At 37.8% G+C, this 18101-nt stretch overlaps 1 protein-coding gene across 22 annotated transcripts in view; it reads right to left on the bottom strand.

Moving 5' to 3' along the window:
• Dlg2 (discs large MAGUK scaffold protein 2) overlaps positions 1 to 18101 on the bottom strand; it is a 2051694-nt gene that overhangs the window by 922851 nt on the left and 1110742 nt on the right. Inside the window, exon 1 of one of the 22 annotated variants that reach the window (XM_039089419.2) lies at positions 5705 to 6203. The exons of 19 other annotated variants lie outside the window; for them this stretch is intronic. In XM_039089419.2, the coding sequence (XP_038945347.1) occupies positions 5705 to 5782 (78 nt within the window). In that variant the 5' untranslated portion in view covers positions 5783 to 6203. Of the gene's footprint in view, positions 1 to 5704; positions 6204 to 18101 lie in introns of those variants that run through there. 2 more of the 22 variants (XM_063272713.1, XM_017589654.3) reach the window with 2 other exon arrangements.

Below are 18101 nucleotides of genomic sequence, written 5' to 3'. Positions count from 1 at the left end.
TCTCCTGACCTCTTTCTTTCTTCCTGTCTTGCTGTCCGATCTGGCAACAGCTGTGCCTTATGAATGCCAGGGTGGGCAGCAGTTGAGGACCTTAGAAAAGGTAGAAAGTCTGCTCCTTTCACTGCTCAGTCCCTCTGAGAGGTGACAGGAGCAATCTGCAGGGCTACACTCAGCATCAGCAAATATCTGTCCTACTGGTAACTACGGCTTGGTTGACACTGGTGCTGAGTCATACTATTGCTCATGACTCGATATTGGGGACTCAGAACCCTCAAAGAAACAGACTTAAGAGGACAACTGTCTCTTCCTCTCTCCAGGTCAGACTACCCTAGCATGAGAGAAGACTAGGCAAGAAGGAATCTGCCGGGAACTGAGGATTGCTGGCTCATCCACATCAAGGCATATTTTGTAATGTCTAAGTAAAATTCATGTAATGCAGGTAAATCCCCCTTTCAAAATTGATTTTTCACAGGGAAAATATATTAGCCATCTAGGTGGTTTTATACACACATCACATATACTTATAGAACATGCAATAAGCATTTAATTTAGAGAATATGGTTCTATTGAGGATTGTTTTCCTAATTACATGCTGGAGAATGAAGTCTTAGCCATTGTCACACACACACACACACACACACACACACACACACACACAGAGAGAGAGAGAGAGAGAGAGAGAGAGAGAGACAGACAGACAGACAGACAGACAGACAGACAGAAAGAAAGACAGAAAGACAGAAAGACAGAAAGACAGACAGAGACAGGGAAAGAGAGAGGGGAGAGAGAATGTGGAATGCTTTTTACTCTTTCTCCTCTGCAATCTACATGACTGTTATGATTTTAGCTTTTAATATATCGCTTATACAGCATTCCTCTGCATTTTATTTCTTTATTTACGTTCCTCAACACAGACGAGGATCCTCAATGCCAAATGACTTCTATCTCTACTGGAAAATCTGTATGATGTGTTCAGGTGTTACCTATTATACTTCCCTATGCAAACTATCATTATTATCATCGACAAAGAGACACAAGCAACTGGATGGAAAGTGCTACCTTTCAGTAGTTTATATTAACTTTTTCCACTTGTAAACAAAACTGCATTCATCCCTTCAGCATTATACCATACTCTATTCGTTCTAAGGGCAGACTCTTTGCACAGTTTAACAGTTCTGTAATGAAGATGAATCTTATACGTAGGATTACATCACTGATCCATTCACTGCTCATTTATCTCTGGATAATAGATAATGATGCATATTACAAGGGATGACAAATTTAGAGTCTAAGAAGTAAGGTATGAAAGACAGCCACACACAGTCATATGTTGACCATTCTATTAGGCTCTGAAAATCTGGTACAAAAGCTGAAAAGACCCTTATATCAAACAATGCAAATTACAGTAATATGAAGATGATTACCACCAATGTTGTTGGAACTGAGGGGAGTTCCAGTCTGAGCATCTGAGGCCATAGAGTTTCCTACTAATAATGATGTCTCTTCAAGATGCAAAACTAGTGAAGGTTAGAAATGGGATGTGGTTAGATAGATAGCTGAACAGGTCAAGCCAAATCTTTGAGGCTAACAAAAGGAATAGGACATTTGAAAATTTGCCTAGAACTTAGGATTCTCAGTATGTGCTCATGGGTGGAGAACAAGGTATGATACTAGAGAGGCCAGGTAAGGATTTCCCTTTCCTTCTGAAAACATCTACATAAAAGGGAGGTGAAAGTTCCATTTGACAGATAAGATTACTGAGGTTAATAAAGTCATATATCTGCCTTTGGGCTGGATGGCAAGAAGTAAGACTAGACTAGCTAGTGCCCCTTTTAAAGTGCCCATCCTCTTTATATTTTGTTAGAACCACCAAGGTTATGATTTTTTTTTCTCTTTGGCCACATTGCTGACAAGCTCACTGTTTCACTGTTGTCCTTTCCTTCAGTTCATGCTGAATAAATGTACCACATTTAGAAAGAAAGAAGTTTCTAGTGTGTTCATGCTTGGGAAAGTTTCCAAGAGTAAATACATCCTAATGTCAAGAAACATGTGCTCAGGGCTCAGCTATATCACTTGTTGGTTATCTCACACTGCGCAGTTTATCTAGGGTTGCTTTTATTACCTGAAGGATACAGACACTAGTCTCCCCTATGTGCATACACTGCCACTTTTTAATGTTTCCCCTCAAAGGAGTAAAAAGCATAAAAAGAAAAATAAAAACAAAGAGTTGAGAGAAGGTTCACAACCTTAAGTACTTCAGTACTCTTTGGCATTTTGTGTGTGTGTGTGTGTGTGTGTGTGTGTGTGTGTGTGTGTGTGTGACTTGAAACTGGGTTTTCAATGTATCACGTAGCTTTTTAGAATAAAGCCATCTGGAAATGGTTGACGTTAAGAGGTTTAAGGTGAATTGTAACAAAAGGCATAAAAGAGAGACACCAACTTCTCAACTAACTACAAGGGATCTCAGAAAAGAGGGAATAATTGTTTAAATGGAGATGCCATGTTGTGACCGAGGAGTCTGAGTTGCACATTACCACTTTTAGAATAATTTTGCTCATAGAATTTGCTGGTCTGAGCAACCATCTTTTCAATGAAAGAATAACAAAGCACCCATTGCTTTTTATTTTCAGAAGAAAATAGCAATGTGAATCACCTAACATCTTTGACTCATTCTTAAAGGAAACCACAGTCATAATTGGCTAAAATTTAGGTCTTTTTTTGATGAAAGACATCTTTAGAACCTATAAGAAAGATCAATGAGTACAAATGTCAATATTTAGGTTATTAAGATATGACAATTACAAGTTATTTTTTTGAGAATAATACGGGCCAAGAAATAACTTGCTGCCTTTATCCAACTAGAGAGGACATAGAGAAACATCATTAATGGAACAGGCAATCTAAGACATAGGTACTGTTTTATCTGAAGCATGACATTTTATTTACAGAAATCACAAACTTTGGTTTTTGGAAACATCATGACTTTGGGAGTTCTAATACAAAAGAAAAGGACAAGATAAGAAGCAACACTTATCTAGACAAGAGCATGTTAGGAAATTCTGAAAAACTGTGAGAGCTGTGGGCAGTGGAAGAGAACCAAAGGTATAGTTTAGGAGGCTTTGGGTTCAAATTCCAGACTGATAGTTACTATTTCTCTTGTGACCTTGAACTAGCCAATCTCTTTTCAAGGATTTTAGAAAAATAGCATGTCATATTGGATATGAAAATCAAATTAAATCTTACATAGAAGGCAGGCAGTGGTTATTGATAATATTTCTATCACGGTAATCATATGACAGACATTACATGATGCTGGTTAACTGCACTCCTGTTTAATTGAAGAGAAACAATAGACTAAAACAATCGGAAATAAAGGTAGACTGTGTGTTTAGGATAGCATTTAGACTTTTGCATTTCTATTTAGTTCTCGATTATCCTGAGCCTTGAGAAAAATACGGTACAACAAAACCTGGATGACAAAGTAGGATGGAAGGATTGTAGTTAATGTAGATTGGCTTGTTAGATAGGGGAGGAGGCAACCTTTACAAAAGATAGCAAATTGATAACCACTTCCATAATGCAGACTTATCCCTCAAATGCTGCAGCTCATGTTTTTATTTATCAACCACCTTCTCAAAGTATGTTACCCAATTCTTGGCCGAAGATACTAATTCATACTTAACTTATTTAAATAAGTAATTTGATCTAATTATTCAATGCGAATCACCGCCACTCAGCAGGTATTGACTGAATGGCTACATTTTTCTAGGTAGCCTACCTTTTGATTTATTCTAGGAACTCTACAAGTACAAATTCTAAGAGATGTCAGCACCTAGAGTTCAAAATGAGCTCCTCCCAGCCCTTTTTGGTGGGCACGGGGCATTAGAATGAATCTGCTTTGTTTCATTTTGATCTTTAGCACTCTGAGAGCCTGACGAACTTTAGTTGATGTTGAGTTCCTGACGTGAACGCATCTTCCACTCTGAGTAAGACAAACTATTCAGACCCTTCAGCCTTACTCTGGAGTTCTTGCCTATTCCAGGCACTGGAAGTGAAGAGGCTATCCTGAGTCCCTTTGCTACCTCCCGCACACTGAAAAACGCCAAGCCACTCTGTTAGATTAACAACCTTTCAAGTCCTTCACACACAGCTGCCATACTCGGGTCTGAATCTGAATTAAATAGTACTGGAAGATTCAACTTTTCTTCGCATACTAATTTGCCAGAAGGCATTGTCCCCCAGTGTCTTTCAGAGTCCTGTCATCCATATAGTCCGCAATTTTTATGGACAGAAATATCTTTCCCCAAAAAAATGTGCTCTGATAGAAACCTAAAAAGGTCTTTTTTACTTCCTGTAAGCATCTTTCCTTAAAAATAACTTGAAGCAAATAAACAAGACGACCAATTCAATGTGCTGGAACACCGTAAGTTTGCAGTTTCTGACATATAAAATGTGGAGGGGACCTATGTTACCCTAAACCTTTCCACCCACTGCTTCAGCTAAAGGGTCAATGAAGAACAAGCTTCCTATGTATCACGTGACAGTTTTGGGATTCAGGCACTGGTAAAGGCAACAGCCCTTAAGTGATCCAAGATATTTTCTCTTTTTCACATTGCAATTCTATCTTGGTTTATCATGGGGTTCTTGTATTTTATCAACATCCCTACTCTGACAGAACAGACAAAATGCTATAGCAATGGCATCCTTGTAGTTGGGAAGAACAGTACCACAGACCCTGAGAGCTATCCTGGGTCATCCTCAGGAATGTGTGAAAGGTAGAAAGGATCTGGACTAAAAATAACTTCCTCGGAGAAATATAGACAATGTGGGTTTCAACAAGATTATGTTAGGGTTGGGGGAAGTTTCCCCAGCACCCAACAAATCCTTTCTGTTTTCCCGATTTCCAAAATATGACAGGTTTCGGCCACTGCCTCAGAGAAACACTGTATAAAAAATCAAAGATGTAAACCAATATCTTCTGTTATATTCAGTTTTTTTAATATACCTTGGAACTTACAGACCATCTTAATTTCTTAGAGAAACAAAACTAAGGAGGTCGATCTGTACAGAGATTCTCTGGAAACTCATCATACAGAATACAACAGACAAAAAGCAATTCTCTAAACGGAGACCAGGAGCTCATTGAATATAGAATTCGTGCTCATTTCAAACACTTTTGTAATGAAGATTTTGTTGTTGCTGTTCAGTGGAAACAATATCAAGCACTCCTGTGAGGTGTGGTGAGAGTCACCATAAGTCTCTTAGGACTCAGACACGTGTGCTAGAGAAAGACACAGGTATTTATAATGTCCCCATAGACCCAAAGATCACAGTAATAAAAATAATGCAGTACAGCAACAAGTTTACTAGTGAGCTTCCCCAATAAGCACAGACTGCAGCTGCTTCCCTGCTTCCATCCGATGCAACGCCAAGGAATGCTTGTCTCTGTGGAGACCCTCTCTCTCAACCGCTGATTTCAGCCAACAGCTCTTATAGCCAACGATCCCCATTAACCTAAATGCTTTCCTACCTCCAGAACTAGCCTCTAAGAGTTGCCCCTTCTAAGTGGCATGGACCACATTTCCAGTGAGAGGCAGGTTCCTAACAGCCAGCGAATAAAGGCTGTGTCTGTATTCAGACCAAGAGCCCAGAGCAGGCACTTGGCACGTCCGTAAAGCGATCTTCCTCCCCGCTTATTCCATACCTTCTCTGATTTTGCCTTCCTGGCATTGTGCACGAACCTGCGACCCAGCTTCTTGGCATACCAGATCGAGGCAAACATAGCGATGCCAGCGGAGGTTCACAATGAAAGCCTCTGCACAATCAACTTCCCACGGAGGCTGAGCCGAGCGGAATCAGGCTGGAGCTGTCACTTGCCGGCTGTTGCTTTCTCCGATCCTCTCATGCTGGTTAGCCGGGGAGAGGGTGGGAAGAGGGAGGGGTTGGGGGGAAAGGCAGTCCTGTTTGGCGGGTCTGCAGGTATATTTACATCCTGCCAGCAGGAGGTTCAGGAGAGGCGGTGCAACCTTCTGAGCAGGCTCACACACATCCAGTTGGCTAAGTGTCGGGCTGCGGTTCTTCAGCTCCAAACTCCATGTGTAAGAGAAGGAAGAGAAGCCGCAGTTGACTCCACAGAGGCAGCACACCTCTGGCTCTCACTCCAATTGCACGCCTCCCTTGGCCGTTTGGCTTCTTTCTGTCTTGACAGTTACGCGCTGGCAGCAGTGGCCACGTAGAGACATTCATACAGTCTCACGGGTATAACAAACAATACCAGAATGGCTGGGCACTAGTGAGAAACAGAGCAGGATGGCTCTAGTCATGGACGAACAGGTGTCTCTGGAGCCCAAATCCCAACCAGGTCGTCCAAGATGACTAGTGAGATGACTGGAAAAAGCCAGAGTTTCTTCTCCATTTTCAAAGCACAGGGAAAAGTTACATCTCTGTTCACAGCTTGCAGGAGAGTGTACTTAGGAGACTGAACCCGGACAAAAGACACAGTTAAGAGGATGAAGTGTCATATCAAATACCTCAGAGAAGGTTTCCAAGTAATTGTTTCCAAGTAATTGGTTTTACATGTTTTCAGTATGAGAGCTAGAGTCTAGAAAGTAACTTAAAGCTACCTTGAAACTAGACCCAGATCCTTGAAGTGACATCCTCTTTTAAAGGGACACTTGCCATTGGGATACCTCCTGGGGAAAGGTAGAATAAGGACAGCTCTTCATCCATACTTCCTTGAAGACATTTCATATTTTATTCTAACAGAAGGGGTTTCTAACTTCAATGATCTTATTAGAGTTAAAACTCTTATGCCAGGCACTTTTAGGGTAAAGTCAATATTAAGAGACAAATGTTTCCTCCAGTGAAAGATAATGCTTAAGCCCTTTGTCAGTTGTACTAAGGGATAACACATAGGCACATAAACAGCTTTCCACCTAGCTGACCTGGCAGAAGGGCACTATGAACACATACAAATCAAAGATGGTCAGAACAACTGCAGACCCCCAAAAAGCAATTCCCTTTTATCAACAAAGCCACTGTGATGGTTTGTATATGCTTGGCCCAGAGAGTGGCACTCTTTGGAGGTGCGGTCTTTTTGGAGTAGGTGTGTCACTGTGGATGTGAGTTATAAGACCCTCATCCTAGCTGCCTGGAAGCCAGTATTCTGCTAGCAGCCTTCAGATGGAGATGTAGAACTCTCAGCTCCTCCTGCACCATGCCTGCTTGGATGTTGCCATGTTCCTGCCTTGATGATAATGGGCTAAACTTCTGAACCTGCAAGCCAGCCCCAATTAAATGATGTCCTTATATGAGTTGCCTTGGTCATGGTATCTGCTCACAGCAGTAAAACCCTAACTAAGACAGCCATTGTCAGCAGTAGGTCTGTGTGAGGTGGCTGAGCTTTGTCCATCAAAAGGGTTGGAGTTACTGTCAACTGAGGAGGTATATTGTTAAGTGTTGGATACCTTGGAGGCAACTGGAGGCGGAACAAGCCAGTATGGGTTGTCATTAGCAACCCGGGGGACGGTGCCCCTACAATATTCTCAGTACAGTTATTGAAGAAATAATAAACGCATGATCCAGTTTCTGGTCTTTGATTTTGTTTCTAACTCTTTACTTGTTCTCTCTGGCTCCTATCTGCCTAAAATGTATACATTGAGAGAATGGGGTAGATGGTTCTTAAGGCCAGGTTCTGTGCTATGAGTCTAATTGTGGGTCTTTGTATGAGAGCTTAATGGAACTCTCTCTTGCTGTGGCGAAATGATTCAGTACTCACAAGAGCCAAGTATGGGCTCTACAGGGTAGCCTGGCTCCTTCAGCCTTCTTTGGCATGCCTAGTTGCTACTCAGGGTTTGGTTTTGCCAATAGCTATTCCTTTTGCTCTGTGTTCTCACTTCCTACAAGCACTGTTTTACTTTTATTTACTTTAGACCCTCTTAGGCAACCCCATGTAACATTCTCCATGCTACCCCCTGTACTTCTTGGAGAGGAAACCCTGCAGAACATCAAGAAAGAATTGCACAATGGTGCCTGCTTAGGCTTCAAAGGGCTTCTCTGCAGGACCAAAGTTCACCCAGCTTTTGTGATGCAAAAGGCATTCATGATTTCCACACGTGAGTTTGTCCACCCCAGTGTAGTAAGACAATAAAGCACAGGACATTAAAGGCCAAGAGGAGAATATCTAACTTAAATTATTACATAAAAATTTTCTTCATTGATATTTTAAGGTGGAATCAGGTAGTGGAGAGCTAGAAGAGCTCCTAAATTTCAAACCATTGACAGATGCCATAAAGCAAAACAAAGGATGCACATTTATTCTGAGGGGACTCACAGGTTTTATAATCATGCTTGGATTTTTTTCTATGAATTTGATTCTTTTAAAATCATAGAAACAGGAAGAGACAAGACCTTTAATATTTGGCCATCTTATTCATTTTGTTTTTATTTATTTTACTTATTTTGCTTCTGATAATTTTCTCCCCACATTTGATTGGAAGACTGTATTCATGTTTGCAGGATGGAATTCTTCTAAATAAATAAATAACTAAAGCCTACCAACAAGATTTCAGCTGAAAACTAACAGTAATTAGTGTTCATTAAATTGACAGTTGGAGATACAGAATACCAATATAGAGTTAGGCAGTAGCTGTCAGGGTGCACGCTTGTATTATACAAATACTCATCAAGATGTAGATAATATAAATTTATTTGTAACTTGTGTCTATGGCAAATTAGGAAAAATTAGGAACTAGGAAGGACTGGAGGAGTCAGTAGGATATTAAACAGTTTCTATGTCAACATGAATATGATGCTAATTGAATGCACTCCCTGCCACATTCATATAAGCATCTTTCCTGAACCCTCCAGGAGCACATGCATCTCATACACCGGAAGGCCATGGCCTATGCTTCACCTTAATTGTCTCTAAGCATTGCTCTGTTGATTGAAATAGAGAAGTTGCAGCACTGTTGCCTAGGCAGACAGATCATTCTGGCATTTTCTATCACCACCTGGATAGATCCTTTTCTTCAAAATTTCATCCCTGATATCTACAAATAGCAGAAACATAGCAGTGCAGCTGAGTTTGAGATGCAACATTAAAATTCTTGTAAGCAGCTCTCCATTCATACAATACATGCACACACCCACACACCTGTGAGAGTCCTCTAAACATCCAAGGTCAATGAAGTGCTTAAGTCAAACTGTTAGGTATTATCCAACTACAGTTTTCTGTCTGGCATATTAGTTACTGTTTCCTATACATTAAATAATTATTTTAAAAGCATAGTAAGAAACTAATCCTTAGAAACTAATGTCTAGCTAGGTTCACTGTTAGTCTAAGAAAATGCATGTTAAGGAGCATTTTGTCCTACACAGAACTTTTTTGTTTTATGTACATTTCATTAAAAATATATGCTAGCTCATGACCAGCATGTGACTTTAGCCAATTAATAAGCAACAATTAAAAAGTACACTGACATCATTTGAAAGTAAAAGAAGATGGACATATTTGCCTTTAACATAAATGCCAAGATCTCAGTGTAAGATTCTCATGCACAGACAACCATATTTTGATCTCCATATTTTTGATTATGAGATAAATAATAAAAATCTATGAGAATCAACATACATTATCACCTGTGTAATAAATTCACAAAGGTGAATGAGTCAATGCAATCAAAATGTATCGAGTACATACTACATGCTAGGGACTAGTAAAAGAATAAACTGCAATTGCTCCTCTCGTGATGCTCTGTGCAATTAGGGATATTGACCTATAAAGAAATGAATTTCAATGTAGAATAATGTTATGTTAGATATGTATGTGTGACTTGGAGACTCCGTGAGAAATAAGTGGTTTTTGGTTTCAATAATAAACCAAGTAGGAAAAAATAGCAACAAAAACACAGTAATATTTTAATGCTGGTGTAAATTTTGAAAAGTAAAAAAAAAATAAAATCTGAAACTTCAGGTTCAGTCCTATGGTCAATATGAGCACACATGTACACCAAGGTCAGTGTGAACCAACTGACCCAGTCACAGAACCATGTCTGTACAAAGACCCAATCAATTGTGGACAAGTGTGAACAGAAACTATGTCTGTACAAAGACCCAATCAATTGTGGACAAGTGTGAACAGAAACTATGTCTGTACAAAGACCCAATCAATTGTGGACAAGTGTGAACAGAAACTATGTCTGTACAAAGACCCAATCAATTGTGGACAAGTGTGAACAGAAACTATGTCTGTACAAAGACCCAATCAATTGTGGACAAGTGTGAACAGAAACTATGTCTGTACAAAGACCCAATCAATTGTGGACAAGTGTGAACAGAAACCTTTTGAGTTGTTGCATAAAATTCCTTTGACTAAATATTAGTGGACTAAACTTTACTTTTCTGCTCTCAAAATTATCAGAACTATTTCTGTGATATTTTATTGTCTCATGCATCTTTTCTTTTAAATATTTGATACTGGTATACTAATATATGTACATATATAAAATTCTAACATATATAATATACCTTAAAACATTAGGCTTAAAACATTTTCATATTTTGCCACAATTTTCCAAACTTTTTATAGAAATATTGTTCTCTAACATGGAACACTCCTCTAACTGTACTCTACTTCAGCCAAAACCAATTTCCCATCAACATTCCTACGCATCGGCAATCAACAAAAACCCAGGATTTTTCTACATACTTCAAAATATGGCTGGTGATTACATATTATGCCAACCTTTTATTCTGGCTCACTACTAAGTGATTGCATATTTTTATTATTATTGTATTAGTCACATGTTCTAGATGACAGTCTAAGCAGGCATGATTTGTAGCATGTTGTGTATCTGAAGCCTTGATACTATGTGCCGTTTATGTGTGGATGGGTAGTAGGGGATTCAACCCAGAGCCTCATGCCTTCTTGGTAAGGGCTCAGCCACTGAGCTATAGTGGTTAGACCTTTGTACTTAATGGTGAGACTTGAAGCCTTTGCCTATCTATTGGCTGTTTGAGGTTCCTTCTGCTCAGTCTTTGCTCACTTTAAAATAGAACCACATTCTTATTGGTTTATGGAAGTACTTAGTATTCTGGGCATTAGTCCTCTCTGTATATCAGCCTTTAAATATATTTACTATCATCCTGTAACTCACCCCCTAATTTACTCCAAGTTTTATCATTCAGAGCCTTCATACATATTTAAATGAACAGAAAGCCACTTGCGTTTTTCTTTATATTTCTACATTTTTGTATTTGAAAAATGTTTTTCTCTTCCAAATTTGAAAATAAATTATTTTATATTTTCTTCTAGATAATTTAAACTTGTGCTTTTAAAGGGTATGTTCACTTTCTTTCAGTTTAGCAAAAGATAAGAATCTATGTTTCCTCCATATGCACAGACAGATTTATTTATTTATTTGGTATTTAAAAACGTTGTTACTGATGTTGTTACTATCATGTCTCAGCCCAAAGTCATATGTCTAGATCGTATGTCTGTATGTAATTACGTTCTGGGTCCCTTTATATTATTCTGGGTTTGTTTGTTTGTTTGCTTGCTTGTTTGGTTGGTTGGTTTTTTTTTTGTTTGTTTGTTTTTTGTTTTGTTTTTTTTTGCTCCAAAATTACTTTATCTATATTTAGTAGTACATAATAAAACATGGTGAGATCAATAGCACATTCAATGTGTAACTGAGTACTTCTGTTTTTATTGGCTATTTTCTTTATTTACATTTCAAATACTATCCCCTTTCCTGGTTTCCCCTCCTGAAACCCCCTACCCTCTCCCCATCTGTCTGCTTCTATGTGGGTGCTTGCCCACCCACCCACCCACCCACTCCTTCCTGCCTCTTCCCAATCCTGGCATTCCCCTATACTGGGGCATGGAGCCTTCACAGAACCAAGGGCCTCTCCTCCCATTGATGCCCAACAAGGTCTATCCTCTGCTACATATGAGGCCATGGGTTGCTCTGTGTGTACTCTTTGGTTGGTGGGTTAGTCACTGGGAGCTCTGGCAGGTCTGGTTGGTTGATATTGTTGTTCTTCCTGTGAGGTTGCAAACCCCTTCAGCTACCTCAGTCCTTTCTCTAATTACTCCATTGGGGACACCATTCTCAATCCAATGGTTGGCTGTGAGCATCCACCTGTGTATTTGTCAGGCTCTGGCAAAGCCTCTAGGAGACAGCTACATCAGGCTCCTATCAGCATGCACTGTAGCAGCCCAACCATGCAGGTTATTGTTTAAGAGAGTTTACTCCATTGTGACACTCAGCTTCATCCACTATCAAATCAGTCTTTTATGCTTTCCGTGGTTTCTGCAGGAAATTTTTACTATCAGACTTTTCTCACCATCATTCCTACAAGCTATCGATGTTCCCTTAATTTTACCGTTTCTATCTTTCTATCTGGATTAAATTTTTCTTATCCATGTACAAACTTTACCAGCCTTTCAGCAAAAATTTCTGTGATAGTTAATCTATTTTTAAAATATTTTCCTAAAATGTCTATATTCACATTATAGTTAAATAATTATATAAGTGGCGATTTTCAAACCGATCATTGACTTTTCTTAGCATTCTGAATATATTATGCCATGAGGTCTTATGATGTTAATTTTTAATGGAAAGCTCTCAATCTAATTATTGTATTGCAAGAAATATCTTCTAATTTATGTAACCTACCTATCTTCTTTCAAAAAACTCTTCTTTGAAATCATAGTTATTGTTTAATCAGATATTTGTAGATCTCTGTGTGTGGTGAACATGCATGTATGTGTATTCTCACATGTGTGGGTTGGTTAAGCAGGTACAGGTACATAAGTACATGGAGGTCAGTGTTTCTCAAGGGATATCTTAATAAGTTTTCACCTTTCACATTGAGCCAGGGTGTCTCTCTTGAACTGGAGCCAGCCCATTTGGCTAGTCTTAATAGCTAGCTATTCTGCATTTACAGGGAAACTGGGGACCATAATTCAGGTCTTCTGGTCTTCCTTCTCACTTGCACAGCAAGTGTTAAACTGACCTTGAGCCATTCACCAGCACCTGATTAATTTTTAAAAGTCTCAGTTGTTGTTCTTTCTAAACATCTTCTCTCTCGTATGTTTTATTCACTATATCTATAAGTCATATTCTTTCATTCTATACCATGGCTTCATGTAACTCACATTTTTCTCCAAGATCATATCTTGTATTACTCCTTGAGTTACACATGCGGCCAAAATGTAGTTCGCATTTTGCACTTCTCTTTTAACCTTGCATCATTAATCACCTGTATTTGACATTTTTTGAAATGAGATTTTAGGGTTGATTTTGTTGTTGAGTTTTTGTTTTAGTTGGCATTAGCTGGTCATGTTGTGTAGCCCAAGATAGCTTTGAATTTTCTGTATAGTTAGTTGAGGCCTGCCATTAATTCATAAATCTATTGCTATTTTGTGAACACTGGAATTATAGGGATACACCCCCAAGCCTACTAATGGTGATTATTATTAATGAATTAATATGTGTATTTATTTTAGATACCCTACTTCTCTTTTAAACTTACCTGTTTTGTATTTTTTCTATTCTGCCTTCTGTTGAGATTTTCATTCAAAGCATGCTCTCTTGTTCTTTTGCTTTCTATTAGTTTGAAGGGTCTGTTTCTGCCTTTTTCATCCTTTTATGGCATTTCTGGATGTCTGCAGACGCTCATTCTGAGCTCTACTTAGGTTGGTTCTTTTTAGAGTTTCCCAAAGACATCGTGTTGTGTGGCTAGTGCACTGGAGAACTGTCCACATGTGTCTGGCAGTTACCTCGAGATTTCACTAGTCTGCACATCATTTCATGTTAACTTTTCATCTGGCAGCCATTCTCCACACAAATGAAGGGGTTTTTTTGGTTTTGTTGTGTTGTTTTGTTTTGTTTTCATTTCTGTTTAAACACATAATAGTAGCTTGACTTTCTTGCTGTATTTTGTGGCTGGTGAGGAAAGCTTTTGAGAATCGCTTTCACTAAAGAAAATCTCTTGTGTTTTCTAAAGTTGTATTTAAGGTCCCCTATGTCAGTCTTTTAGCAAAACTAACATCAGATATCTGGTCCTGCAAGGGCATTAGAAGCCCTCATTCTTACTCAAGCACCCTTTATTGGCCCCACGTACACCAGCAATACCACAGTTCACTTAAGAGCTCACAGTTATGACACTTACTAAACACAAATAAGTCACAGTAGCTTGAATCTAACACAGCGCCAAAACCATTATGAGTTTAACCTACAAAAGAGCTTTAATGTTTAATAAGCATGCATAGCAAGCATACTATAAAATTTATTGTAATGTGAGCTATTCCATACCATAGACTCTAGGACATCCAAAGTCACCATTATACAATAATTAATCACTTAAACATAACTTTGAGCTGCTGCTACCACATACTGTATGTTTTAGACCTTCAGCAGTTTACACATTTCTTACCGCATATTAGGAACTCAATATATACTTTCTGGATAATAGAATAGTAACTTCATGAATGGATAAACAAATGAATGAATGTAGTATTACAATGAGATGAGAGACTTGATGGAGGGAAATAAGGCCTTCTACAGACACAAACACAACATTCATTGCTATCTCTCACGTATAGATTTAACTCAGAATCATCTCCATAGCATAAGAGATGGCCCCTGGACAGGTTCAAAGTGCTGTGAAAAGTACAGTTTGTAAGAGTATTAGCACTTGTTGATATGCGGTTTACAAATTGCCTCGTTATTTATTACAATTTCTTATTTTCCATGGGAACTAGATGCCCCAACAAACAAACAAACAAATACAACATATCTATAAATAAGTAAATGAACTCTTTCATTTTCTTATATAAAAAAGACCTGCTACCAAAAACATGCAACTCATTTAATTTTCAATTCTGCCACCTACATACAACAAAAACAGCAGCTGTTAAAATCATCAGCACAAATGTCAACTGTAGACAGCAATGCTGAAAATATAAGCTGGATATTAATCACACCCTCTTCAGCTTTAAGAATATACAAAGTTTGTAAGAAATTTAAAATCAATTCATAGTGTTATACCTATAGAGAATGACGAGAAGCAGATATGAGGAAATCTTTTCACATGCATGAGGGGATCTCTCCTTAAACACATACTAAGTATCTTTAGATAAGTCCAGGACTTCCATAACTCTGACTTTATTTAACATTACCCTCTTGAAAAATATGTATTATAAATATTGTTAGCATCTACTTTAAATTTTTCATTGACTTGTTTCATTATTATTTATATTTTATACACACACACAAATATGTGTGTGTACAATATATATTCATATATTCAACTGTCCTGGAAAAATAAGGAGATTTCCATAAAGGCATATATTCTAACTTGAGGATATTCCCTACTTTAATTTCCAACTCTCTCTATGCCATTAAATATTTTTCTATTTTCATGTCCTATACACACACACAATCTCAAGGCCATGGGCAAAATCTAAGAACCACAAATAAACTGAAAACATACAATAGAAATTGTCTTGAATCTGTTTTAATGATTGATATTTAAATGAATTATTTTAAAAGATAACTTGGTACTATCAAGGTAAACAAGCAAATAGCATAAAGTTATTAATAATATAAATTATCAAAAGAAAATAAAAGTCCAGTGAAATGGCAATTGACAGATGCTTTATCTACAATTTCTTTTTTAATTTCCATTGAGGTTCAAGTTTTTGTTTATTATAAAAGTCAGCATGAAAAATATTAGGTTTTATCATGGCATTTATACATTAAAAAAAACTTCAGTGTTGCTTATATATGCAATTCTATTTTATTCTTATTTATATTCTCCCTCTTTCTGGTTGCCTTCATCTTAATTAACCCATACACCTACATTCATGCTAGGAGTCTCCCATTAGTCCCTCTTTATCACTTGCCATCCTTTTAGATCTCTTTCTCCTTCTTTCAAGCTCTACAAAGACAAATAGAATAGAGCTAAGATTTAAATTCATATTATGAATGAGTTAGTTGTCTTTCTGAAACTGGCTTATTTCTTCTTCACAAAATAATCTGCTCCAGCCATTTTCTTTCAAAGTCATGTTTTCTTTTTTTCTTTACAACTGGATAAAATTGCACTGTGTATATGTACCACATTTTGTTTATCCATCCTTATGTTGATGGGCACCTCGGATGCTCCATAACTCAACTATTGAACGTGTAGCTACAAAACCGGGGAGTGTAAGTATGTCTGCGTTTTGCTGACTTATGAGAAATGTTAGCCTGATATTATCAAAACTATATCACAGGTTAGGAAATACTCTCATCTCGTTTGATCCCTACAAGGAGCTTTTGAGTCTGATAATATCTTACTTCTGCAGATGGAGGAAACTAAATTCTACAGAAATAAAGTAGCTTATCCAAGTTATGAGGAAAAGGTTAAAAAGATTGGAAAATGAGACATTTTTTGAGCACTAGAAGAAAATTACACAGAGAGGCTCTATATCCATTCTGTAATTAGCCAATGTTAGGAAGTTTAATTTTGAGGAACATGGCGGAGTTGGAGGTTAGGGAGAAGATATGTCAGAAAGGACAGGGGCCTTTTTAGAAAGACAGTGGTAGAAATAAAGTCAATCAGTAGAAAAGGAAGTGTCGTCTTGATCTTGATGAGCTGCAGATTGCTGACTCACTCGACCAAGAGCATTCTTTTTCATATTTACTGCATCTAAAATAATCGTTTAGTGTATACATTCCCAGAATGGAAGGATTGTGCCTATCTTCCCATCATTGTATTTTTCATTCCTGATACCGTGTGTGGTAGATAGCAAATTCCTTAATGAGAATTATTTAGTTTACCAGGGGAAGAATGGATAAATGTAGATAACATATCTGTAAAATCTCATAGGTGATTTTTAGATTGAAAACTAAGATTCAAAATCAGCAGGAGGCTTAAACTTAAAGAAACTTGTAAGTAAAAAAAAGGAACTTATATATAGAATTCTCTTCTTTCTTTCATTGTGGTGTGTGTGTGTGTGTGATATTGATCAATTGATTTTATGTTAATTTACAAATTTTGTTTATGACTTTCATTAATGAAATGTAGAAAGTTGATTTTTCTCTTTATGGTATCTGTTGAGTATTCTTCATGAGCAAGAGTTCCTAATAAGAGACTTTTAGACTTCTTATGTTAATTTTTTAACTAGATATTTGTGGTAGCTTTTTCTTGTTTACTTTTTGAAATTATTTGAGATTTTATATATGTGACAGGAAGAAAGACACTTAACAACATATACTGAAGTGAAATTTATAGGAATGCTTCTATTCGAAAGGGTTCAAGTTACACGATTAGCAGTTATTTTGCTTTAGGACAGCATGCTATATGCTAAGGACAAAAAGAAAACAATTAAAACCAAAATGGTATTATATATGATTAACTTTTAATTCATTAATGCAAATCATGAATATTACCCATATGAACACTAGGAGCTATAAGAATGACCCCCTGACAAGGTCTGCCCCCTGGGAAATGGTGCTATGAATGTCAGAGAGATAACCAATCACATTGCGAGTAGATTTAAAGCTTTCCTTCTGTACAAGATGGACCCCCTACCTGGCACAGGCATTGGGACCAACAACCTGGGGCTGGTTAAGCTGTAGGTCCTCTATTACTATTACTCTGCTAGTGGAGCGCAGCAATGAACTGATTTTTAATGATTTCCCATTGTGCCCACAGATTAGTGCATGTCTCAGATCGCATGAGAGAAACTTGTTACAAAAGTTGGCAATTAACACAGAGAGCCACAGTACAGTGAATCTGTGCTGGCAGGGAGCTCAGCCTTAAACGGGACATTGCTATCATTCCCCTTTCTCCCAACGCTTAGGGCTCATTGCAGAAGAAAGGGCAGAGAGACTGTAAGAGTGAGAGGCATGGGTGACTATAAAGATTCAGTGTTTTCTAGATATAATAGGATCCTTGAATATATAAACTCATAATAGTTGTGATGGGATGAAAAGACTGACAAAGCTCAAGTGGGGAAGGAGAACATGAAGACCCACCTCTAACAGAGGAGCTATTTGTAATTGAAGGCTACTGGGAGATGGAGAATTAGTTTTTGTTGAGGGTATGGT

Source organism: Rattus norvegicus, chromosome 1 (assembly GCF_036323735.1).
Source record: "Rattus norvegicus strain BN/NHsdMcwi chromosome 1, GRCr8, whole genome shotgun sequence".
Lineage (NCBI taxonomy): Eukaryota > Metazoa > Chordata > Mammalia > Rodentia > Muridae > Rattus > Rattus norvegicus.
The sequence above is the reverse complement of the archived record's forward strand: the minus strand, read 5'-3'. Positions and strand labels throughout refer to the sequence as shown.